Genomic DNA, 27559 nt, shown 5'->3' with positions numbered 1-27559 from the left:
CTGCACACTTCCATCAACACGAGTCCAACAGTCAACTTTCCCACTCCGAATTGTATAGCGACCGAACAGCAGCAGTCCAGAGTAGCCAGCTTCCACAGTGCAGAAGCTTTGTGGTCAGCTCAGAAAGGAGGTTCCATGTGTAGGAAGTGACATAGAAGAAAGAAAAGCGGTGGTTGTGGGAGAAAGGGACAAACAGCCATTGAGGCTGGCATCTCTGAGGAGCAAAGGGGATGGTGAGCTACCACGATAAAAGGTGGATAAGTAAAGAAGGGACATGTTAAGAAGGAGGCGGCTTTGGATAGATTAAATGACTAGGTTGACATGACCAGGGACTCATGTTTACATTAAAGATAAGGTGATATACCATACTTTGTCAAAATGTATCACACAACTTATTTAGCAATGAATTTTATATAAATATTTCTTCTGCAAGATGCCCAGAATTCCCTTGAAGTGTTTCATCCCTCGTTTGCTGCAAATATCTTTTTTTTTTTTTTTTAAATACAGCAAAAAGTGTGTTACATGACATACAAAGTAAAGAGTATATATGTGATGGAGACACAAACCTTTAAGTGATGTTGCTATAAGCACCACTGAGAAGCTTGGAATAGAGTGAAACAAGAACTAAACAGAGAAAGGGGTAAAAATTACTAGAATTTAAGAAATCAATTAAAGATTATGAAAATACATTTTAGACTCTACTTATTACAATGCATATTCTTCTTTATATTTGATTTAACTTCCCTGTAGCCCACAATTAATAAAATCCAGTTAGTACTGGATTACTGCATCCTGCTTGAGAACAGAGATAATGTGAATATTAAGAAGACAGCCTTCAAAAGCCCAAGCATGTATAAAGGCCATAATAAAATAAAATTCCTGAACAGATGTAATGGTACAAAACAACTTAGATCCATTTAAACAAAGCACTCAGCTTTTCTATGTGGTAGGCAGACGTTTTTGCCCCTGTACGAAAAATGCTGTCCCTTTTAAATCATGTTTTACCTTTCATTTTTCAGTGTTTTAAAAGCAACAGTAATAAAGAAATTGGTGCTTTACGTTTTATGAATGACAGTTTTAAATTAACAACAGTCCATTTGCCAAGTCACAGAAACATTCCAACTATCAAGAAATTTAAGTTAGACATCCCAAAATATAACAAATAGATACTCCTTGCTAGCAAATGAGCTAGTCAGATGAATTAAAATAACCTGTTAGCCACTCTGCAGCCTCAGACCAAGAGACAAAACATGTCCAGTATCCAAATGACATCTTTCAAGTTTCAGACATACAGAATTAGGTACAGAACTTACAAAGCACTTGGCTAGCTGAAAAGATCAGTGACCCTGAGGGGAAAAAAAATGAGGACCCAGAACAAACCCATCTTAGCATTTCCAGCAGAATTTTTGTTAACACACTGATGACTAATGGATCAATATGGAATGTATCAATGACTAATGGATTCCTTAGTATTATGTATCATTCACAAGAGAATAGAACTAGAAACAAAACAGAAGAAGTCAGTAAGCTAAAAAATATTTAGCAAAAACTGAAAATTTAATTTGAGCTTTAAAACACTACAACAGAAGTAAGAAGAACTGCTTATGTTAGCCACTGAGCAGGAATAAGACTGGAACTCTATGCTATAGGCATATTTGTCTGATAAGGGAGGCACACTAACGTGACTACTATATCAGAGTTAGAAGTATCACAAGTACCCAACCAAAGTTCACTTCTAGGTACAAGGCTTTATTATTAAAGACTAATTTTAAATATTCAGTATATTTCACATTTATGGTACTTGGCTATGGTATGTATTTTTTCTTCCACACTAGCAACACTGTGCAACAAAGTATTATCCATCTAATGTGCTGATTTTATTATCTCCCCTCCCCAAAGCATGCTTCTGTCTTTACTGCAACACCATTTCATTATAAGTATAAAGTTTTCAGAGTCTTGACTGACACAATGGTGCCTACAATACACATCCACCTGGTTTCCACCCTTTCTGGTGTTAATACAGACTAATGCCAAAGCCCAACCCAGTTATACCTCATTCTCTGCCAAAGTCCAAATAATGTTTTAAAGGCAAGGCAAAAGTTTACCCCTTTGCTGAAAGAAGCAAATATTTGAAAATTATCAGGTGCTAAATAGAAGCACCTGATTTTTTTTTTTTTTTTTTTTTTTTACAGGTATGTACTGTAGAACATTTTAAATTATTATATACGCGGAATGTGATGTCTTGATTAAAACATTTTTAAATTAATGATTTAGTTGACTCCATAATTATGGTTTTAAAGTGGAGAAAGTGTCTACATACCCACATGACAGTGAAATAAAAGATTTTTTTTAAATCTGCATTGTTAGCAAATTCCTATTGTTGAGCCATTCTCAAAAGCCAAGACTCTCTCCAGCACATAATGATCACAGAAACACTGAAGCTGTACTCACATGCAAGGCAGAGGGATCTGGCAGGAATTCAGCATCCTCTCCAAAGATAAAATCTGGTGGTAGCTCTGGGTAGTGGGCATTGAAAATTATATCCCCTGAAATAAAAATAAGTGAAAAACACTGTTTATTTCCGCTTCATACCCCAAAATCCTAAGTACTCCAGAGGAAAAATGCAATAAGTCCATTTTCAATTAACGGAAGTCATATGCAAAACACAACTATCAGATGTACTGGATGATAAAGTTAATTCTTGAAGGCACTGCATCTTCCTGTGCAGGTACAGAAAACATGTAACAAATTATTGCTTGGTTTCTCACTGCTTATCCCACAAGGGGACACCTTGAAGCACTGATATAGTTAGAAAAGCAACCATATAAAATAGCACCTTCTTCAAAGCAGCACATCTGGGATATTAAGTAATTAAAAATTAATGCCCAGCATATCCGTTTTATGTATTTTTGTGAGTCATATCTAAGGAAAACCTGTTGATTTGCTATTGATTTTATAAGGAAGGCACTCAGGTACTATGGTGATGGGTGGCAGTATAAAACCCTAAGGTAGACATACAGAAAGCCAAATTTGCAATGCAGTGAATATTGGGAGAGGAAACAGGAAACAATACTGCCTCAAGAATTATCACAAAACTGTTAGGTAAGTACCATTTGCAGAATCCCTATTACTGAAGATGACATAAGAGACAGAACACAGGTTAATTCAGGGGTCGGCAACGTTCGGCACGCGGCTCGCCAGGGTAAGCACCCTGGCGGGCCGGGCCAGTTTATTTACCTGCTGACGCGGCAGGTTCGGCAGATCGCGGCCCCCACTGGCCACGGTTCGCCGTCCCGGGCCAATGGGAGCGGCGGGAAGCCGCGGACAGCACATCCCTCGGCCTGCGCTGCTTCCCGCTGCCCCCATTGGCTCGGGACGGCGAACCGCGGCGAGTGGGGGCCGCGATCGGCCGAACCTGCCGCGTCAGCAGGTAAATAAACTGGCCCGGCCCACCAGGGTGCTTACCCTGGTGAGCCGCGTGCCGAACGTTGCCGACCCCTGGGTTAATTGTTGGACCTAGGTTTTCAGTGCTGACAGCTGTGGAGGAAAAAAAATCGTCACTGGAGTTGTAAACTGACTACATATGATTCAAATATCAGCGAAATAAAATATGAACTCCTTGGTATCCTTTTTATAGCACTTTCTACATTTAATAACCATATTTCAAAAGAAAGCTTTTCATTTTGTTTACATGGCACAAAACACACTCATTACACATGAACAGAGAACTACAAAACAAACATTTTAAAATGCATTAAATATTCCTGAGTTTACTGACATGTTTTAGGCATCTTGTTAAATGACACCAACAGCCACATGCATTAGGCTACTTTAATGCTGGTTTTGATAAGAAAAAAAAATCTTTATACAGTAGAAGTCGCTTAATAGATACAGGACTCTCAAGCTTCATTTAAGCAGCCTTCTTGACTAAGGTGAGTTAGTAAACTCTGTGAGGATTAAGGGAGGTACGGAGCTTCTAAGCTCTGTATAAATCTCTGTGGACCTTACTATCTGTATTGACTGAGACACAGACTGTCATCAAATCTGGGTATTAAACAGATAGTGTCATGGATTTGGAATGGTCCTATCATCCTATCTTGCAGTGGTTTTCCCCAGCAAACAATATTTGGGAGAGGACGTAATAGATCAGCTGGAATCATCCCAACTAACCACATCCTGACTGAGTGGAACAGAATATAATGGAAATACTAAAGATCTGGACTATATGTGATTTTTAATGTGTATTAATGCCATCTGAAATTAAATAAGACTATTAATTAGGTCACAATCTCTGACATGGAGTTCCCATCTTAAAATATGTAACAAAACTACTTCGCAAGATTATGACTGCTTACAGTAGGTTAAAAAATTCTAGTTTGTACTATAAATTTAAATGTCAAATAAAATTCACAGTTTACACAGATCAAGATGTGATTGTTATCATGTAAACTTTCAGAGAACTACACTCAGCTAAACAGGAGGAACTGGCTTTGAAAGAAACTGCATTGAGTACTTCTTCCCTGCTTCCCTGCTTCTGAACTACTCCATTCTCCATTTGAAGATATATAATAGGCAGATACATTGATTGAAATAACAACTTTATGCCCATTAAGATGGAACAGATTGCACCTGTTCTCACTTTCAGGTGACGTAAACAAGAAGCAGACAGCATTATCTCTGGCAAATTGTAGCCAAATTTGTTTGTCTGAGTGACTGGCTGAACAAGAAGTAGGACTGAGTGGACTTGTAGGCTCTAGTTTTACATTGTTTTATTTTTCAATGCAGTTATTTTTTGTACAAAATTCTACATTTGTAAGTTCAACTTTCATGATAAAGAGATTGCACTACAGTACTTGTATTAGGTGAATTGAAAAATACTATTTCTTTTGTTTTTTAGAGTGCAAATATTTGTAATAAAAAATAAATATACAGTGAGCACTTTACACTGGGTATTCTGTGTTATAATTGAAATCAATATATTTGAAAATGTAGAAAACATCCACAAATATTTAAATAAATGGTATTCTATTATTGTTTAGCAGTGTGATTAATTGTATGAATAATCACAATTAATTTTTTTGATTGCGCAATTAATCACGATTATTTTTTAAAAATTGCTTGACAGCCCTAGTTTTGATTTCATAAGAGCAGCATTTTCCAAAAGAAATCTGTTCAGTCTGAAAATTTTCGACCTCTAAAAATATGAAAACATAATAGATATTACAATCCAACCTGAATATTAACTGTATATGCAGTAAATGTTTAAATCATTTATAGTGTCATCTTTTTTAGTTGAGAAGCACAGAACCTAGGAATCATGACCCAGGGGTTTTACTCCCAGTTCTTCAATTCATTGCCTATATAATTCTGTGCAAGTTAATTTAGTTATGCCTTCCCTTCCCAACCCCCACATCTATAAAGTGGGGATACTTACCTACCTCACTAGGGAGGTTGAAGACGAAAGCTTTGATCCTGCAATGAGCTCCACAAGTGAATCTCTGCAACTGTGCTGAGCACCATTTAAGTCAATGGGATTTAATGCAGGTGCAGGGATCTGTCCATGCACAGCCCATTGCAGGATCAGAATCTGAACTTTTAACATCCGTAAAGCACTTTTAGGTTCTTGGAAGAGCTCATATGTTCAAATGAATCAACCCTCCCAATATCTGTATAATATTATCCTTATTTTACAGATGGTGAAACTGAGGCACAGAAAGTTGTATGACATCCCCACACCCAAAGGTCACACAGCAAATCAATGGCAGAGCCAGCACAGAACACTGATTGCCTCTCAAAGTCTTGTGCTATAGCTACTAGATAAGGATCCTATGAAATGCAACCCTTTTGAGTTTAGATGTTACCCAAATACTATTTGAATAAGACGGAGTTTTAAAGACGCTATGGTAAGAGGTAGCAAATTTGCAGTTTGACACTGTTGCTCCGGTTGCCCGGTCAGGCACCGATGTGCTTACCTATCATTTGTGGCCATAGAGGTCTTTGTTGGTGACAGCATTAGTGCATTTAATACAGTTTATTGCAATACTCTTTTCTACGGTTTTCTGGTGTCTACAATTAACAAAAGGCTGTTTTTAGGACTGTCCTTAACATCAGACAGCATAAGCCAATTACCCTATGTGTGAATCAAGGCTCCTAGAGGACAGTAAAATTCTACATTAAAATTAATGCCCTCCCTCTTCACGTAGAAAGCCCTTCAGTGTATTGGACTGAGCTCTCTCTCTAACCAGATGACATACATTATCACCAGCTGAGGTCACCTTAAGTTAGACCCCTTATCACAGTAGCACATAAAACTTGTCATACTGTTTTCTTCAGCCACTTTTTTCCAAATCAATCCTGAAAACACAATAATTTTCCTCTTTGCTTCCAGTCATTAGTTCGATGCTTTCAACGGTATTTATACATTGGAAAGACAAGGTAGGTGAGGTAGCATCTTTTATTGAACCAACTTGTGCTGGAGAAAGAGACAACTTTTGTGCTACACAGAGCTCTTCTTCGGGTCTGGGTAAGGTACTCAGAGTGTCACAGCTAAATACCAGGTGGATCAGATTGTTTAGCAGTTAACACCTACTGTAAGAGTCCATTCAAGGTGAAGAATACAGAGGGTATAGATGTAGCTCCTCCCTTCCTGCTGCTGTTACTAAAGAGTTTCCCGCACTCTGAGGCTGGAAGACAGACACACCCCACAGGCACCTCTTGAAATCACTTATTGAGGCAGGGGTTCCTCTCATATGGGAGGACCCATTCCCATAGGTGCTGCCTATGGGAGTGCCAGGGGACACCCAGTCATCCAGCCTAAGTACAAGAAAGGTACAACATGAGGTAAAATAGTTCTCAATTTTTTTTTCCATAATGTGGATCACATGTTACTAGGCAGATAGTCTTGTGCATGCCCATCCCTCCCATGTTTGCAAACAAAAGAAGGGGACCAATCATATACTGTATCATGCCTCTTGCAACTATAGAAATTACTTACATGGATAAATAACGTTAGAAATGTATTTTTAGATTCTATAATACAATTTAACAGATCTAAAAAAGGAATGGAATCGTCTCTGTGGATGACCAACAAACACTCAACAGACCAGTTTGTGAACAGCTGCGGTGGAAGAATGAATTAACATGATGCACTTTTTTTTACAAGAGGGACTAAAGAAACACCAATTTATGACTACATGAAGTCAGGAGTGATTAACTTCTTATGACCAAGGACGTTAGTTATTATAAACAAGCCATGAAAAATTACAGCCAGATAATATTAGAAGTCTCACTTAAACCCAGAAAACAAAGAAAAATAAAGTTTAATGCTAAAGCTAATGTTCATCTTTATCCTATTCTGTACTACAACAAACAGAGGGCTGAATTCTGCTCTCACCTTTGCATGACAGATTTAATCTCTCTCTGCTATTCAGCTCTCCCTGTGTATACTCCTAAAGAAACATTCATCCAATTCCGCACTCAAAAGCCCCACACAGAGCACATTTGAAGAGGTCCCTCTATGGAGTCTGTCAGCCCCACTATTGAGTCACCTGAAGAGGGGTTCAAACAGAGCATTGCAATGTATTCTTTCTCCAGAATAGCTGAATTTGCTGCCTCCAACTCCTCCAAACTGTACCTAGCTCAGTTTCTTGGAACCTGAACCAACATCTCTGTGTGGCAGCATGCTGTACCTGCCATTAGACCACCCTCAATGTCTCAAGTAGCTAGTGATACCTCATGCATTACCTACTAATCATACACTCATTTTATAAATGGATTTTGAGAGAGAGCGGAAGAGCGAGAGAGAAGAAAACTGTCACTTTCATACTATCAGTTTTAAAACACTTTCAGAATCAAGAGCAAGTTTAAGGATCAGTAATGAATTTGGATAATATAAGCACCAACTGACACGACGACTCCACAGCAACAAAACAATTATTAATGAAAGTTTTGGAGGTCATAGCTGTCAATCTTGTGCTTGCAGGTAAAGGCACTTGAGGAGTAATGTGTTCAGTGTATCCATTTGTTTATTTGTACTCCATGGGAGTCATGAGGCTGGGCTGTAGGCCTCTGAACAGGTCAGGTGAGACAGCTGTTTGTGTCTTTGTGAGGGTTGTGGGACTGGGACATTTGGGTCTATGATCAGCCCCCCAGTTTGAAGTCTCAAGTGGTTAATGCCTCCCTGGTAGCAAGGGGAAGGAGCTGAGCAGCAAGGTTCAGTATACAAATCATGTGCCAAGTGAACTCCTGAGCAGGTGAACGGGGAGTTTTGAAGGAAGTTTGGTTCTTCCATTTTATGTATGGCTCTACACCAAGTGGCAAATATGAACAAGGAACATCTCATGTGACCTGCCTTGGACATGCTAGATTTTCTTTTGTGCTGGAAGATAGAAGAGAGTCCTGGTGCATGAAGTGCAAGTTAGTGGCCACACTGAAGAAGAAGATGTGGTCTGAAAGTGGAAGTTTCAGCGCTGCCCAGCATCCAAGAAAATGAAGACTTCTTGGACAACCAGAATCCAATACTGTTGCCGCAGACACCACAAGAAGAGGGACTGGTGTTAAGAGAACTGGAGAGAGTAAAAACCAAAGAAACAGACTGGCAATTTCTGACTAAGAGAGGAAAGAGAGCCAGAAAGCATTCAACTTCACGTAATCAGATACTCAGCAAAGTCAACTGCCAAGGAACCTGTGTCTAGAGGAACAGAACAGGAAGCTGCAGGGGACATACATGCTGGGTGTCCTTGCAGTATGAAGCAAGTAGCCACCACAAGGTATTCTTCAATCATCCTAAGAAGTCAAACCACAGTCAACAGTAACTCTATATTAAGATGAGTGGGTGCAGAATTCAGCAAGTGACACAAGGAAAACAGGATGGTGTGCTTTTTCCCTGGAATGAAAATATGAGATGTAACTGCAAGATTGGACAGGTTTATGAAGTAGTTCTCCATTAGTGATGATACATATTGGAAGCAATGACTCAGCATTGTGTGGAACAGCACAGATTATAGAAGACTTCAGGGATCTTGGAAGGGAGCACATCCAAATGATCTTTTCAGACAACCTTCTGGTCCCACAAGTGAGAGAAGGCAGAAAATACTGGAGCTAAACCCCTGCCTGCATCACTGGTGTGATGTTGAAGGTTTTAGTTTTGTGGGCACTGGACCACATTTCAGAGGGAGACAGGGCTGTACAAACAGAACAATCTGCGTCTCACAGATATGGGTGCTAATCTTCTCAGATGGAGACTAGCTGCAGGAGCCAGGAAAGTGAATAATGCAAGAGATGGGTGCTATGGAGGCAGATGCAGTACAAACTCAAACTCAGTGTGCCAAGAGCAGATTGAATCAGTGTGTCAAAGACCATGAAGAGAATACATTTTTCAGTTGCTCGTATACCATGAGTAACAAGAGAAACTGGAAATTCTCATTTAAAAAATTTATATAATTGGCATTACTGAAACTTTGTGGGACAATCTGCATGACTGGAATGTTAAAGATCACTGTTTAAAAGAAATTATGGTGTCTTTAATGTAGGGTGCCACCTCTCACCACTGCCCCCTGTATCCTTCCTAAACAGGTTATTGGTAACTCAGAAAAACGTATTTGTAAGCTTTCAAATCCTATGTGCTAAGAAATCCCAGGAGGGGGTACTGGTGGGGTCTGTAACAGACTACCAAATCAAGCCAAATAACAGGATGAATTACTCCTTAAGCACCTGTCTAAGAAGTCTAAAAGAAAAATTGTGTTATGGAGGATTTCAGTTTGGAAGACATGCTAGAAGCCACATGCAGTCATCATTAGATCATTAGAGTTTCTAAAAATTATAGATAATTTAGCACAAAAGGTATAGCGTCCAACATGAGGTGACTCTATTTTGGACCTTATTATGATGGATAAAGATGAATTAATCACTGGACAAGAAGTTGATGGTTGCCTAGGAGACAATGATTATGACCTGATTATATTCAATATGGACAAACACAGGATCACAACCAGTAACATGTATACTTGGCACTTCAAAAGGGCTGATTTCCCAAAGCTGAGGAAAATTATGAACAAAATTAATTGGGAGGAAAATTTTAAGACAGAAAAATATGAATGAAAATTTGGAACTCTTTAAGAAAAGTTTATTAGATGGCTAAAAAGTTACAATACAACAATCAAGAAAGAGGACAACTTTGGCTAAAAGCCCATCCTGATTGAGTGGCAAAATGAAGGCAGCAATTAGAAATAAAAAAGCAATACATAACAAATAGAAACAGGGGGAACAGATGGCAATCAATATAAATTATAAGTTATGAAGCGTAGAAAAGTGATATTGTAAGCTAAAGACATCAGGGGAAAATCCATGGCTTGCAGGACTAAGGACAATAAGGAGGTGGATTGGGGGCGGGGGGTTAGATATATTAGGAACAAAAGAAATCCTAAGAATGGCATAGGCCCATTATTACATGGAGACTGTAAAAATATTAAAAATTATGCAGAAAAGGCAGAAGTGTTCAATAAATATTTCTGTTCTGTATATGAAAAAAAAAGCAGGATGATGTGCTTGTATCACATGAGGCTGATGAGTAATTTTGAGTCCATTAGAAACCGAGGAGGATGTTAAACATCATCTACTAGAGAGATACATTTTTAAATCAAAGGCCCGGATAACGTGCGTCCAAGAATCTCTGGCCCACTGATGATAATATTTAATAAATCTTGGAATACTGGGAAATTCCAGAAAACTGGAAGAGTGCTATTGTTGTGCCAATATTTTAAAAAGGCACACAGGATGACTTGGAAAACTACAGACCAAACAATCAGATATCAATCCTGAGAAAAATAATAGGAAAAGCGATACAAGATTCAACTGATAAAGAATTAAAGGCTAGGAATACAGTTAATGACAATCAACGTGGTTTTATAGAAAACGGGTCTTGTCAAGCAAACCTGATTTCATTCTTTAAGGAGATTACAAGTTTGGTTGATAAAGGTAACTGCATAGATGTAATATATTTAGACTTTGGTAAGGCATTTGACTTTGTACCACACAATATTCTGATTTAAAAATGAGCAATATACATTATCAATAAAGCACACGTTAAATGGATTAAGAACTGGTTAATCGACAAATGTCAAAAGGTAGTTGTCAATGGGAAATCATCACTGAGGAGAGGCGTTTCTAATGGGGTTCTGCACATACTAGGCTTGATGCTCTTCACATTTTTCATCAATGTTCTATAAATAAATAAATACAGAATCACTGCTGATAAAATTTGTGAATCACAAAGATTGGCAGAGTAGTAAATGATGATGAAGACAGGGCAGTCATATGGAGAGTTCTGGACCACTTCGTAAGCTGGGACCATTCAAACAAAACATGCCAAATGCAGACACCAGAAAGTTATACACCTAGGAACAAGTAATGCAGGCTATAACTTCAGACTGGGGAGACTGTATCCTGGAAAGCAGTGACTCAGAAGAGGATCTAGCCGTCATACTGGACAAGCAACTCCATGAGCTTCTAGTGCGATGCTCTGGCAAAAATGGCTACTGGGATCCTTGGATATATATACAGGAGAGGAGTGAGATGATTTTGCCCCGTATACAGCAATAGCAAGAGTGATACTCAAATACCGCATCTAGTTCTGGTTTCCACATTTTAAAAGGACATTGACAAATTGGAGAGGGTGCAAAAAAAGAGCCATAAAAGTTATTCAAGGGCTGGAGAAAATGCCTTACAGTGAGATTTTTAAAGAGCTCAATCTGTCTAGGTGATAAAAAACAAGATTGAGAGGTGACTTGATTATCATGTGTAAGTACCTTAATGAGCAGAAAACACTGCGTACTACTGATGTTGTGGAAGATATGCTTTAGCTAAACACAAATTAGGTTTTAGTCAAACACAAGTTATTGGGTTCAATACAATAACTGGATGAAATTTAATGGCCTCTGATTTACAGCAGGTCAGACCAGATGATCTAGTGTCTATTCTGGCCTTAAACTCTATTAATCTTGCTATTAAGAAAAATGATACCACAACTAATTAGAGTAGTGACTTGATATAATACGTGTAAGAAATTTGTACATTCTTTATTCTTGAAATATGTTATTTTTTGTGGGATTTGTAAAGTAGAAGGACAAATCTGCAGTTAAAACATCTTCCTAATTGGTAAGCTTTTTCCATACTCAATTAGAATGCTAGAACATCACCCAGCCCAAGTAAGCAAAACACTGATTTACACAACCAATCTTCAGCACTTCTAAATCAGAAGCAAACAAGAGAACCTAAAGAGAAAGAGAGAGCATATATACAAACTCTCTGTGTTTTTGCAGCCTGTGTAGTTCTGGGGATTGGTGGTGGAACACAGAACTTTTCATACCTAGGATCCAAATTCTGTACTGAGAAACACTTGTGAATCTCTGTGCCCACACTTCAGTGTTCAGTGCAGGATTCAGCCCAGATAGGTAGTGACTGAACCTTGTTATTATGAGACAGTGGTCTGCTACTCTTCATTAAATGAACTGGTTGTTCTCACACCATTTCCTAACAGATGAGGGTACACATCACTAAAATACTTATCATCATTGTTGCTGTCTGCACAGAGGTCAAGGAGTGAATGAACTTAAGAGACTGAGATTCCCACCAACCCCTTCGTACATGGGTCCCCTCCAGATCAGGATTTATTTAAAGGAGAGGATCAGCATGGAGGGGAAGCTTGCATTTCCACTGCCTATAATTTACTTGTCCTGTGGAGAAACTGAGGATTTTAGTCTGCAGAGCTGTCACTCAGGCCCCCTTTTCCCCACATCAAATTCACTCAAATTAAAACTAAAAACCAACACCTTGCAGGTATTGAAGTGAAACTGTAAAAGGAGGAGCACTGTTTGCAATACATTTTAAACTGTTTCACTTCCATGCATCTCAGTTATAACTCATAATTGTGTACAAATATTTAAACTGTGGTTATGGCTACAGAAGTGACTATGTGAAATGGCACAGTATTGCTCAACAGATCCACTCTCTCTTTATATTAAGAGTTATAGTGTTTACTTCAATTACTAAAACAACATTCAAATCACATAGCCAATACAGGTATATGAGAATGAGCTTCCTTTAAAAGCAGATTAGAATCAACAGAGCTAAAGTTTTGATTTCAGAACCTTTATTACTAACAATGCTGAACAAGCCAAAAAGAACACAGCTTGACTGGCAATTAAGAAAACATGGTTTTATTTGTAAAGTGAGTAAATTTGATATGGACATCACTGTGATACAAAAAAAATCATTGCATGCCCCTCAATGTCACTGATTAGAATGTAACTGCACTTTATTGTATATAAACACAATATAAAATCAACTTCACCTTTTATATAACATGTGTTTGAAAACCCTTTGCAGAGTTAAATTAATATATCTATTGCAAAGTTAAAATAAAGAGGAGAGAGAGAATAAATTAAGAGGGTATCTGCATTGAAGAAATATGTATTTTCAGCTGAGATATAAAGATAGATGAAGAGTTGATGAGGAAGAGAAATAAGATACAGCAACACTGTTCTACATAGCAAGAGCTGCTGGTGCAAAACGTATAGCTAAGATTATGTGAAGGAAGAGAAATAGAGCCAGTGCCAGAGAACCAGAGGGGGGAACAGTGATAAGATATAAGAGACAGACTGGAGCAAATACTTGTAGAGTTTTTAAATAAGAGCAATTTTGTACTAGATCCTGAAGTGAATGGGGAGCCAGTGGAGGTGGCTGTATTCGTTTGGAAATGTGACAAGGTAGGAAATGTTACTTGGGACCAACGGATCACCAATAATGAGATCCTTGATAGAACTGGCCTACGGTCTATGCCAGTGGTCCCCAAACTTTTCACAGCCATGCCCCCCTCTGCTCCCCCTCCCCCGGGCATGAACAGGGGTAAGGAGGCCAAGGCTGGGGGCAGAACTGGGACCAGGGCCAGGAGTGAAGCCGCAGCCAGGGGCCAAGGCTGGGGACAGGAACAGAGAGGAAGCCGGGACTGCAGCAGAGCTGGGGATGGAGCAGGGCTGGGTGGCACTCCCTCCTGCCCCCATGAGGGCTGGTCCAGCCCTGCCGCACCCACCGAACATTCCTCTGTGCCCCTTAGGTGGCTGCACCCCACAGTTTGGGGACCACTAGTCTATGCAGACTATGCTGGACGTTCACAGGCTTTGCTGATTGGGACCCGAGGAACGCACGCCTCAAGATTGTCTGCCAAAGGTTGTGCTCTATGACCAACTTAAGAACCACCCACGATGCAGAGGAAGGCCAAAGCTCCGATACAGTGACAAGGTCAAGCAAGGACTCAAGAAATCCAGCATTCCCACTGACAACTGGGAAAATCCTACCCACAATCGCTCAGTTTGGAGAAGCCAGGTTAAGGCTGGTGCAGTCACTGCGGAGAGCCATCAGAGAGCCCAGGCTGAGGTTCGCAGGCGAGCCGGGAAGCAGAGTGTGCTTCAACCACCATTTGGTGAGTGGACCTGTATCCACTGTAGGAAGGTTTGCTGATCACACATCGGGCTCTTTCCCTATACCATTGATAAGCAGCACTGATGGACCAACTTTGTCATGTCTCCTTTCATCTGTCAAGATGGGCAGCAGATTTCCAAAGATGTTGGTAATTGCTATGAATATAAGAAAAGAGAAGCAATAGTCAAAGCAAGAGAAGATGAAGATATAGATGAGGATTTCACCAGACATGGAGCAGAATAATGATAAGTAGAGTCAGACACTGAAGGAGGTAAGTTGAATGAAGGGGATACATACCGTGGAGGCAAATGGGAGGTCCAAGTCTAGGACAGCAAAAAAGGAGGTGGAATTGTTTTGAAGAATATTTCTCTTGTTTAAAGAAATAATCTACTGTCTGCAGCCTTTGGCTTAAAAAAGGAAAGATGATGCCATATGTTTACTTGTTCAAGGAAGGCTGAAATTGTGGACAGAGAAAAGTCAAAATGTCATCTAAATCAAGGGCATGCTAGGGATAGAAATGAGGGAGAATGATTGTTTAGAATGGAACAGTGATTATAAACCAGAAATAAGATGAAATAAAGCAAAGAAAAAATTAGGCTATTATTGGAAGATTCCCAGTGGCGAGATTTAATAGACAGTGAAAGAGTATCCCCAAGTAGAAGAAGCCTGCCAACTGAGCTAACTATACAGGAACTAAGAACTCAATGCCTATTCCAAGCTCAAGCAAGGCATTAACCACCTCTGATGAAAAATATTCAAAGCTTTATATAAAATACTAGAAAAACATGCTGCAGCCTAATTATGGAAATCTTTCAAATCATACTTTAACTTGAAAACTTACTTTTACGACTTTAGGTAAACAAGAGGATCTAAAGTAAAAATAACTCCAGATAAGCAAATAAATCAGTAAAGAGGCAAAAACGTATCAAGAGGCTTCAAACAGTTTTGCAGAACCAATAAGCAATGAATAACATAGGATCCCACCTTGAAGAAACAAGCCAAAGAGAACTAGAAGAGGAGCCTATTGCACTAGGGGAAAGAATGAATACAGAACTATAACATGTCCTGAGGGGAACGTTACTGCACAGGCTGGTGAGAGCAGGATAGACTGGGTGACCCACTAGTATTTCCATCGCTAGTTTCTGTGATTCAACTGAATAAGGAGCAGTGAGACAGAAATCGGACTGAAAAAAATTTTTAAAAGAAAAATTAGTATTCAGAGGAGACAAAAAATGCTCTTCACAATAAAGGAAGAGAAATGAAGTGGTGAGAGTAGAGCTCAGATCTGTAAACCACTCACATAAAAACAGTGAAAAATCAGGAAGAATAAGATAAAAATACTGTAGTTCAAGAGGCCACAGAGAAGAACGGTAGCATAACAAGGGCAACACATTGTTTAATCACCGTTAAATTCCAGATGACAGCACTCAAGGACAAAGAGGCACAACGCCTGAAAAAAGAAATGTGAACAGCATATAAGAAAATTCTATCAGAATTTCTTAGCAGTGAAAAATAGTGAAAGCTTTTGAGTGGAAAAAAAAAAAATCAGAAACAAGACAAAAACAGGATTCAATGAGGCAAAAGTACAATGATCCGGGGACTGATAATTAAAACAGGGCATTAAGAAATACTAGAATTATGGTGATCATTCATAAAGGTAAAACCCAACAAAAATATTAACAAACCTGCTCGCAGTGAACACTTCTTCTCAAACCATAATTAATTTTTCAGAACAAGAAGTTGCCCTGTACTTGGCATATGTGGTAGCTCAGTTGGTAATTATGGAGACATCAGTTGCAGCTCCAGAGTTAAGGCAGAGTTTTGCCCTTGAAGCAAGGATTCAGTCTCCCTGTTATATGTTATCTGACTGTTTTTGTACCTAATTATGTTAATAATGGGAATATCACAGACTCTTCAAAACTTCCCATATAGTTGAAACCTTGTGCATAGGCTACATTTGAAAAAAAATTTAGGATTAATTGTCATTTCTCCATTATTCTTCATAAATGAAAGAGGCTGAATAAGTAATGTTCTAGTTCAGAGTATTCCATGAGGAACTGTCCTCTTTCAAAATGGCTGTCATCTATTATTGTCAATGGAACCGAGGCAAAAGACTGCCCTCAGTTCAGCTACCCTTCTTAAATTGCCCTCCCAATCTCCCATTTTTCTCAGTGGAAAGAAGGTCATAGGCTGTCATTAGCTAAGATGGCTACTGCCTCCATTCACCTGCTCCTAGGGTGACCAGACAGCAAATGTGAAAAATCGGGATGGAGGTGGGGGGTAATAGGAGCCTATATAAGAAAAAGACCCCTAAATTGGGACTATTCCTATAAAATCAGGACATCTGGTCACCCTAGCTGCTCCTCACAGTGTTCCTCTCCACCTCCTGATAGGACAAAGGGCCTATCGTCATCCCTGAGAGCAACTTGACTTCATTCCCTTCAGGAGCAATTTGAGGAAGTGGCTATTTTGAAAAAACATCTTAACTGAGGGCAGCCAATAGCCTCATGCTCACTGGGAACAATGAGATGTGACAGTCATTTTAAAAGAGGACAATTTTCTTTCTTTCTTTCAAGGAAAAAGGAGATAACCTAATTAAAAACAAGCATTATACACACAGAATTCAGAGTCAAAAATTAGTCTTTTAATTGAAATAAATATGAAAGTTAATAATGTAATCAGTACAGCAGCCTCTATGTTACCTGATATTTAAGACATTTATTTTATACTAGAATAGGGACTAGAATTTTGACCAAGGACAATCAGGCAAACCTCTATTTTTGAAAAAATGGTATTTGTGAAAACTGACATAGGGTATTTAACAGCCATGCAAAGCAGACAGCACCACGATTTTAAGGTCACAGCTGAAAGACGCTATCATACCAAACTGTGGAGTTTAATGGAACACCATAGAACACTGGAAGAATGAAGGTCCAGGATGACCCCGCTATGACTTTAATACACAATTATAAGGAGGTTAAGCCTGACGTTTAAACCATTAAGGCATCCACTCTGTCATGATCATAAAAACAACAAGACAAAATTATTATTTCCCCGTCAGAAGAAGATGGACTGTCCATGATTCTTTAAAATAACATAGTTTTCAAATTACTAATCTTTTATTAAAATACATATGCAATATAGGCAAATTGATTTATATTTATGCCTCATATAATACAAAGTGTTCTCCAGTATAAAAGCCTCTTTTAAATGAAGTAAAAAACAGTGGAGATCCCCAAGGCCTTATTTGGGCTGGTGTCAGATAATGTTCCAAGAACACCACAGCAAGCAAAAAGCAAAAGTGAACTGAATGTGAAATTTGAAGGACAGAATAAATCCCCATTTGAAACTGAAGAAAATTATTAAAATGATAGGAAAGGCCATTATGAACTGCTAGCTGCTCAATGTTACCAAAGCTGTCAAAAACATGACTTTAAGTTGCTGGCCGGCACCTACTGAATTTGCTACAAGTACATTTTTTCCCCTTTTTCAAGGAGGAAAGCAACAACAGTAACAATTGTGAGCTTCCTGATATTCTGGAAAACAAGACTGTGACTGTACAGCTGTACTTCCCTAAATAAGTATGCCAACCGCTTTCAACACATTGGGACAAAGTACCAGGGTCTTTGCATTGTGGCAGCAGTTATGATTGATGATCCGCACAAACCTGATCTGTTGCAAAGAGGATGTAGCACAAACCACAAAGGAACCAGACACTTCAGCCTATGTTTGGCACGATACCCTGGATACAGGAGATCCTGACCATTTCAGCCTACCCTTTTCTACTGCCAGATTTTGCAATCTTCCTTTGCAGAATTATTCTGACTTGTAAAGATAACAAGCAGATCTGGCAACAGACTTCGGGGAGTTTTTACAGATTTCTGCTTGCCTACAGTGGCAGGCTTCCCCCATAGTGGTCACAGACTTATTTATTAAACTCTATATTATTAACCCTTTCTTGTGCTCATTGGCACAAATCTTTATTGTGTGAGCCATAATATTGTTTTATGCTATGAATGATTCATAAGCATTTTTAAACTCATAATGCTGAGAAGAATTAACACTTCAGTTCATCAATTATTATTAATAATCTAAAAAATCAATTTGTCTGAACAAAATACTTATTTGCATCACATTCCTTATTCAATCAGTGTATAGGTTAACAACATGATTATATGCAGGTATTGGCTGTTTTGGTTTTTTAAATCATGGAAACTGGAAACACGGTGAATGAAGAAAAGCTGATTTGATGGCATTTCCATCTTGATACCAAAGTTCAATGCACATCCCACAAAGATAAGTAATAAGGGCAGTTCCAGGCACACTCTTCCAAACCTAGGCTTACTACCTGTGTTTACCACTATGCACTTTGTACGCCTACTTCCTTGCACACGGCTCACTTGTTTGTGAAATTTTCCCTCATAAGGAACAACTCTGGTCTCTCTGCATTCAAAAACAATCTCTCAATGAACTGAAAACAGAGCTCTGTAGGTGATACATGAGGGAGCTATTATATTCCCACAGAAACTATGGAAACTGTGACGGGTTGGATCACAGAAACCCCCTTGGGAGCTGCCACCTGATGTGCAAAGACTACCTCTGCTCCTGTTTTCCCTGCCAGCTCAGGACTCCAGCACCCTGTCTTGTTGAGCCAGACACTCCTGTCTGCTCCAACACAGACCCAGGGTCTGAATCACTTGCCCCAAAGCTGCAAGTTTACCTGAAAACAGCTCACAGAAGTGTGCTTGTCTTTAGCACTCAGATGCCCAACTCCCAATGGGGTCTAAACCCAGATAAATCCGTTTTACCCTGCATAAAGCTTATGCAGAGTAAACTCATAAATTGTTCGCCCTCTATAACACTGATAAAGAGATATGCACAGTTGTTTGCTCCCCCAGGTATTAATACATACTCTGAGTAAATTACTAAATAAAAAGTGATTTTATTAAATACAGACAGTAGGATTTAAGTGGTTCCAAGTAGTAACAGACAGAACAAAGTAAGTCACCAAGCAAAATAAAATAAAATGCGCAAATCTATGCCTAATCAAACTGAATACAGATAATCTCACCCTCAGAGATGCTTCAGTAAGTTTTTCTCAGACTGGACACCTTCCAGGCCTGGGCACAATTCTTTCCCCTGGTACAGCTCTTGTTCCAGCTCAGGTGACAGCTAGGGGATTCTTCATGATGACTCCTCTCTCTCCTCTGTTCTCTTCCACCCCTTTATATATCTTTTGCATAAGGCGGGAACCCTTTGTCCCTCTGGGTTTCCACCCCCCCTCCCCCCCCACACACACACACACTGGAAAAGCACCAGGTTAAAGATGGATTCCAGTTCAGGTGACATGATCTCATGTCACTGCAAGACTTCATTGCCCTTGCCAGCACACACATATACAAGAAGACTAACAGGTAAACACAGCCATCTGCAGACAATGATCCTTGTTAATGGGAGTCATCAAGATTCCAAACCATCATTAATGGCCCACACTTTACATAATTACAATAGGCCCTCAGAGTTATATTTCATATTTCTAGTTTTAGATACAAGAGTGGTACATTTATACAAATCAGATGATCATACTCAGTAGATTATAAGCTTTGTAATGATACCTTACAAGAGACCTTTTGCATGAAGCATATCCCAGTTACGTTATATTCACTTATCACTTATCACATATTTTTCTAAAACTATCCCAGTTACATTATATTCACTTCTTATTATGTTTTTATGAAACCATATAGACTGCACAACGTCACACACATGACTCCAGAAGTTGGAGCTTTAAAATGACACCAAATATCACAAGACTCACGATAAAATGGCAAAGTTTGAAACACTGAGAAATATTAAGTTGTAAGCACAGAGCATTGTGACTGACATAAAACGGGCTGAGAGAAGTAGAGAATGGGTGATATAAATGGCTTTAACTTACATTTGAGTGTTTCTCCAGCATATGGGATATGCAACTTAAACCGATCACAGCTGGGTCCAGGCGTCAAAGAGGTACAGCTAAAAATGAAAACAAGAAAAGGAATTTCTAAACAATAGTGATAGACAGTAACAATGCTTAACAAGATACAAATGAAATGAGCGAGCACTACCCAGATGGTATAGTGGAAATTCTTATGGAAAGGCTGATAGCGTCCTGCTCTCCTCACATTTCTGGAAAAAGAAAAAGATTAAGTGGGGAGGGAGGAGTAAGCCACAATGCTGGAAGTTCATTCCATTCCATTCAATCCATCCATAAGTTCACACAAAAATTTGAGACATCTAGGTAAGACCTGTCCCAGTAAACAGCAGTTTCTCTACCAGTCTGAAGCACCAAAGGATCTCCCGGGAAAACAGCTCCCTGATTTGAAAAACTTCACAATGACATACTTTAAACAGCCTCCAAACCCACCAAACTCTCTAACTCATGTAGTACAGAAACAGCTCTCCTTGACTTACTCAACAGTACAACAGACTTGTACTCCCTGTCTCTATCTTTGAAGAAACTGAGATGCAATGTGAATTTAAATGAAGTAAAAATTCACAGCCATTTTTACCCATTTTATAGCTGGGGAAAATAAAACAGAGAGATTAAATGATCTGCCCAAAACCACAGTAAATTAGTGACATAGCTGGGATTAGAAATCAGGTGTTCCAGGTTCCCATTCCCATGGTCTAACAACACTAGTGATTGCACCATGTCATTTAAGAAAAAAATATTTTAATGTGTGTGTACAAAATTATTTTTATTACTGTAGCACTTAAAGGCTCCAACTGAGATTGCGTCTTATTGTGCTAGGCACTTTACAAATGCACACTAAGTCAGTCCCCTGCTCCAAAGAGCTGGCAGTCTAAACAGACAAGGCAGACAAAAGGTGGGAAGGGAAACAGAGGCCTAGAGAAGTGAAGTGATTTGCCCAAGGTCACACATGAGATCAGTGGTAGAGTCACGAATACAACCCATATCTCCTGAGTCCCAATGCAGTACCCTACTGACCACCTTTTCAAAATGGAAAAACAGGACATATGCAGGAGCCCCACCCCCTCTGTGGCCCTGCCCCCTACTCCTCCTCTTCCCCTGAGACCCCATCCCTGCCAGAGCTGGGCAGTGATAACAGCCCAAAAGCAGCCCCTGGCCTGTGTCCCAACCCCAAGGGCAGGTGGCGGGTCCAGGGCTCCACACAACTCCCCAGGCTCCCTGGGCAGCTCTTTGCACTGCCCAGCTCTGGGCCTCGGAGGGAAGAGGAAGAACAGGTGGTGGAGCCTGGTGGCGAGGGAGGGCTAAGGCCCACTCAGACCCCACCACACACATACCAGGAAGAGGCTGGCACCACCCATGAGCCTTGGGCAGGTGTATAGCAGCACCGCAGGGAATCTGGGACAAATGTTGTCCCAGTGTCATTCAGCCCAGGATCAGGACTTGAAATGTACATTTCGGGACTGGCCTGCCCAATTAGGGATGGGTGGTCACCCTAGTACCCACCAGATCATGTACATGGGGGGAAAAAAAAAAAAAAAGTAAAATGTGGGAAGTAGGATAGCACAGGGACACCTAACCCGGCACAGCGAGAGCTATGTAGATGCAAAATTACACCGGTCTTGCAGGAGAAGAGAGGTCAGAGTGAGTAGTGCATATAGCTGAGTGCTTCATTGGCATATTGAGAATGGTGCTTAAGCTCATTTCTCCTAAAATAGACATTCCCAAACTTTTTTGCTGTGCCCCCCTTTCTCCATAGACCCTTCCTCCTTCCCCGACGCCTACCCATCCAGGGCAGAAAGTGACTCACTGAGAACAGGTGGCTCACATCTGGGGTAGTGGCATGATCCATCTGACTCCATCCCAGAGGAACCTATGGCAGCATGGAGTGGAACGGGATTCCTTGCCCTCCCTCCCCCATTCCCAGAGCCTCTCACACCCACAGGCTCCAGAGAGTAAATACACAAGGACTGCAGACAGCCAGGTGTCTGGGCCAGGGCTGGGCAGTAGCAGGGAGAGCAAGCAAGAAGTCCCCAGTGGTCAAGTTGGGAGGAGGGGAAGAGGAGCAGGCTGCAGCCAGGACAGGGTGTGGCTGCGCTCCCCCTCATTTGCTGGAGACTCCCTATGAGTTCTCCCTGCTACTGCCCTGCTCTGGCCCAGACACCCAGCCAGCCACAGCCCCACATCCCATCATCTGCTTCCCAGTATCCTCATTGCACCCCCACCCCCACAAGGGGACATGCCCCACAGTCTGAAAACCAATGTCCTAAAACACATCAATTCTCTCCCTGCACCCCACCTCTGTTTTACCTTGCACTTGGAAAGCTAAGTCGAGGACATGCAGGGGCTTCAGATTGACTTTTGCTCACCACGCTACATCTATTGTTTAACCTTATTTGTGCCCATGTGTAGCCTCTACCTTGTGTTCCCTGCTATGCACAGAGAGCTTGATTCAATGGGTGTGGGATCAGGCTCTGAGAGAGGACTTTCAGGATCAAAGTCTCAGTGTAGTCAGAGTAAGAAAATACCATAGTTGTGGGGTTTGTTTTGGTTTGCTTGTTTGTTTTTTAAGAAGATATATTATTTTACTTGCGCAGGTAAGAACATCAAGGTAGAAAGGAATGCTCAATGTCAGTGCATACACAGCTATGACTAGAAACATAACAGTTCTCGCCTCTGATTATGAGTATCTTAGCCTATAGTTTTAAAGCATTTCTAAGCCACCCATTACCATAGCATCTAAACCAAACCCTCATGAATGAGTTAAAAAAAAAAAAAAAAAAAAAAAGATTATTTTGGAAGCTTCTACACTAACACATCAACAGCAGTTAATATTCAATGGCAATTTATTTTGAAATATCACAGGTCATAGGGGTCCTGTCACCCTTACCATTAAGACAATATATTTTGGTAGCTTTTAAAACGTGCATCAAAATTTCTGATTTTGCAAATACAATCTTTACTTTTAGCACACTAAGCAATTTGGAAATACTTGAGGGAAAAGTACGATATACAATTACATTAAAATAAAAGAGTGATCTGATGATATTAATGTCCCTAAAAGCAACACTAAGTATTTTTCCTAGGTTATTCTAGCTCACTTAGCATGTTTTTAAATTTTACTGGTCTAGAAGTGATGGAAAGTGACAGCTTTCACAGTCATTTTTTTAGCAAATTACCCCTTTTTGACTAGGCTACACAAGAGATTTCAAACACTGTGATTGGCTGAGTAACTAAGCAAAAATCTTTCAGAGGTGCATCTAAAGGGAACTAGTTACTTCTCACTAACAGAAAGGGGGAAAAAACACTATAAAGCAATTCAGAATTTTGATACAGAAAGTCTAATGGGAAAAAAACCAAATTTTTTAAATAATTTTCTCAATAGGACAAGTGCTTACATACCATCTGAAGCTGAAATTAAAGTGCTGAATGTATCAAATAGTTTGTCACAAGAGATGCTAATGCAAGTCGAACAGAATGAAATGGATAACAAAACTGGATATACAAGCGGCCCATCCTGCATGCCAATGCAAGGGAATAAAGAGATGTAAATCACACTCTTACTGCCTTGCGCTGATGTGGCATACCACTGCTTCAAGTGCCCTGCTATGTCAGGTTGGCAGGAAGAGGCATGGTCTTGGCCCTGACCCCTCTAGGCTGGCCAGTGGCATAGCTTCACTGGTATACTGGGGAGAGTACACTGCATCAGCTATAGACATGTCAACAGTGTACTCCCTCTACAGAGGGATGAGGCTATCTCCCTCTAGGCTGCTCCAAAGGCTTTGCAACAATGCATCACTCCCTTCCACTCCCCAACCCCACCCTGCCTCCCGGGCAGACTGTAAACCTATCACATAGCCCTTAATTATTTAGGCACCAATCCTGCAAGCACACACACATGGAGTAGTCTCACTGAACTTAAGAGGGCTAATTATGTGGGCAGGTGCAGGATTGGAGTTTTAATTGATCATCTTCAGGCATTTTAAAGAAAAAACAAGGTACTTAAATACTTTAAGGTAACTAAAATAGAAAAAACACATTTTATATTGCCATTTCTGATAAACACTCTAACTATTCCAAAGTATTGATAGGTACCAATTATACTTTATTCCATAAGACCTGATTTCAGAGTCAAAACCATGAAGAACAAAATAACCAAAACACACAAAGATTCTTAACCTTAATTGAGGTTAAATACTACCTTCTTCAGCTGTCTCTCTGCTTCAAGTTTTCCCATGTGGCCAGACAAACCAGTACCTGTGCTGTCTGCTGATGACATTGTGTTAGAGGCCAACCAAAAGGCTGTAGACTCATCTATTAAATGGTGGCTGTCAGCCAGTTTGTAAGTAAAATGGTTGTTGCCAGATGACTGAACCACCATCACAACCTACCAAAAAAAGAGAAACATGCAGCCCAACCACCAGAGCTCCTCTTGCCTCTTTGTTGCATGTAATTATCTTTGTTTAAAATCACGTGCGGGACTGAAGAAAGCAACGTGCTTGAATATACACCAAAAATGAAAATAATGATTTTAGATTCTAAGGCCAGAAGGGACCATTGCAATCATCTAGTCTGATCTCCTGGATAGCACAGGCCGTATAACTTCCCCAAAGTAATTCCTGGAGCAGACCTTTTAGAAAAACATCCCATCTTGATTTAAAAATTGTCAGTGATGAAACAATTTACCAAGGGTCACTGTGGATTCTCCAGCCAGTAAAAATGTATACCTTTTTTCCAGTCTGATGTCCAAGTCATTAAAGTAAGTGTTATGTGTGTTGTTCTTTTGTCAATATACAGTAGTTAAGATTATAACCAAGTTACAGTATGATCTGTAGTTTTAAATCCAACACACATGAAGGCATGGTCTTGCCTGAAAATTGCTAAATACTAAGGAGAATTATTCTACAAAGTCTGAAGAAAATTATTCTAAAAGTTTCTGAATTATAGGTCATTAACGTGTTACCATGCTTTGAAGGGGACTTGTATTTAATGTTACTTTGTAGTCCTCTAATTTAAAAAGTACTTGTTATCAACCCTTCACCATTCAGTTACACCTGTTTGAAGAAAATAGCTGTATTTAACCAAAGTTGTCAACTAAGTGCAATAGCTACAGTTTCTGTTCAGTATAAATAGCTTGCTTTCTGGTGGCGTGTTGCAGGTAAGAGAGAACATAAGGGTCTCTCTAACGTTTGCCACTGCACCAGAGGTCCTCCCTTTGCTCGAAGTAGTAAAGGCTTATAAGTTTTGGAATTAAATGCCTAGCATTCTAAATCCTGGCTCTACAGGTTGGTGTGATTCATCTAACAATTGTTTTTGTAGCAATAAATTGGTTGCAAAATGACACCCTTTGTGTGTGCATACGTGTACACACAAAGAATGGAAAACATGATCAAACGGTTTTTGAGCTAGAGACCATTAAAAGTTACCCTAAATATGGAGCCAGATTTCAGAACAGCCTGGCTCCAGCCAATACAAGGTTAGCATCACTATGTAAAACTGAAAATAAAGTGTAATCGCTAATTACCTGCAGGCCAAAGACGCTCACCATGTAGATTCTTGTAGTACCGATTTGTTTTATAGATGCCCACAATTAAGGTTACCTACCACTTTCCACTGCAAGTCCCTGTTTTCAATTGCTTATGATTTTGCCCTACTCCAACTGTTCAGGCTGAAATTTCTCATCCCAGGGGTGAGCCTCAGGCTTTTAATTTATGTTTTTGTTTGTTTTTGTGGTTGTTTATTTAAAGAAAAACTTTCAGCTAAAACAGTTCAGCCATTTCCCACAATGAGATTGGAGAAATATACATTATTTTGACCATGCTAAAGTCTTACAACTATTTCACTGAGAAGGTCAAGTGCCTCTATGCTTTGGAGCAAAGACTTGGAATTTGACGGCAGGGTCTGGGACATGCATTGTGCTGTCCCAGTGAAAATCTGCCCAAATTTGGCCAAGCTATATAGCCTTCTGAAAAATCCCACTAGATACATGCTCACTAGAGGTTAGAGTATGGCAGCTAAATTCCCCATGTCTTCACTGCTCCTACATGGGACGGGACTGGACTGTGCATGTGCCATTCCCACAAAACAACTGAGCATGCGGCAAAGGCTGAGCAGAACTTTTCCTTGCTCCTCCTGGCTGCCAGGATTATTGTGGCACTGGGCACAGGAGCGGACAGAAAGACTCTCTCTCCTGTAGTCTCAATTTTCCCTCACTAGTGCCCAGACAGCATGGAGGAGGAGAAAGTAGCCTGACACAAATGAATATCAATGAGAAGCAAGGAGTGGGGGAGGAGGAGGAGGATAGGAGCAGGGAGTGGAGGCAGGGGCAGGAACATGGAGAGCAGAGCAAAGGGTAGAGACAGGAACTAGGGGATGAAGAGGAATAGAAGCAGGGAAGGAGACAGGAACAGGAGCTCAAATAAGAAGGCAAGGAGAGGAGCAGCGGGAGAGGGAGAGGCAGCAGTTCAAGAGGGATGGCAGGAATAGAAGCAGAGGGCGTTTGCCCATGCAATCTTAGTTCAGCCCCCTTGTGCATATGCTTTATGATACAGTATTTAAAATTGACAAATCAGGAAGAGGAGGTGAATGAGGCATTTCTGGAACAAACAACAAATATATCTAAAACACAAGACTTGGTAGCAATGGCAGACTTTAACCTCCCAGACATCTGTTGGAAAAGTAATACAGCAAAACACAAAATTTTCAGTAAGCTCTTGATATGCACTTGGTATGCAACTTTTTGTTCAAGAAAGTGGAGGAAGTAACCAGGGAACAGCCCTTTTAGACTTGATTCTGACCAAAATGTAAGGGGACTGTTGCCCCCTTACTAACATTCAGTGGGGGTGTTTTGATTGGCTTGCTCCCAGTACTAAAAGGGGAAGGGTCGATGGCAAATCAGGAGCCTGAGACTGACAGTCCCCAGGAACAATGGGGAGAGGCCAATGCTCCAGATCAGTGGGGGGGAGGGATAGCTCAGTGGTTTGAGCACTGGCCTGCTAAACCCAGGGTTGTGAGTTCAATCCTTGAGGGGGCCACTTGGGGATCTGGGGCAAAATCAGTACTTGGTCCTGCTAGTGAAGGCAGGGGGCTGGACTTGATGACCTTTCAAGGTCC

At 40.2% G+C, this 27559-nt stretch overlaps 1 protein-coding gene across 2 annotated transcripts in view; it reads right to left on the bottom strand.

Moving 5' to 3' along the window:
• Window positions 1-27559, bottom strand: part of BABAM2 (BRISC and BRCA1 A complex member 2) — a 304684-nt gene that overhangs the window by 240007 nt on the left and 37118 nt on the right. For both annotated transcript variants that reach the window (XM_065400929.1, XM_065400928.1), the window contains exons 3-4: window positions 20414-20490; window positions 2452-2546 (exon numbers count right to left, since the gene is read on the bottom strand). In XM_065400929.1, coding sequence (XP_065257001.1) covers window positions 2452-2546; window positions 20414-20490 — 172 coding nt within the window. The remainder of the gene's footprint in view (window positions 1-2451; window positions 2547-20413; window positions 20491-27559) is intronic.

This window comes from Emys orbicularis, chromosome 3 (genome assembly GCF_028017835.1).
Source record: "Emys orbicularis isolate rEmyOrb1 chromosome 3, rEmyOrb1.hap1, whole genome shotgun sequence".
Lineage (NCBI taxonomy): Eukaryota > Metazoa > Chordata > Testudines > Emydidae > Emys > Emys orbicularis.
This window is presented reverse-complemented; position numbering and strand designations above follow the sequence as displayed.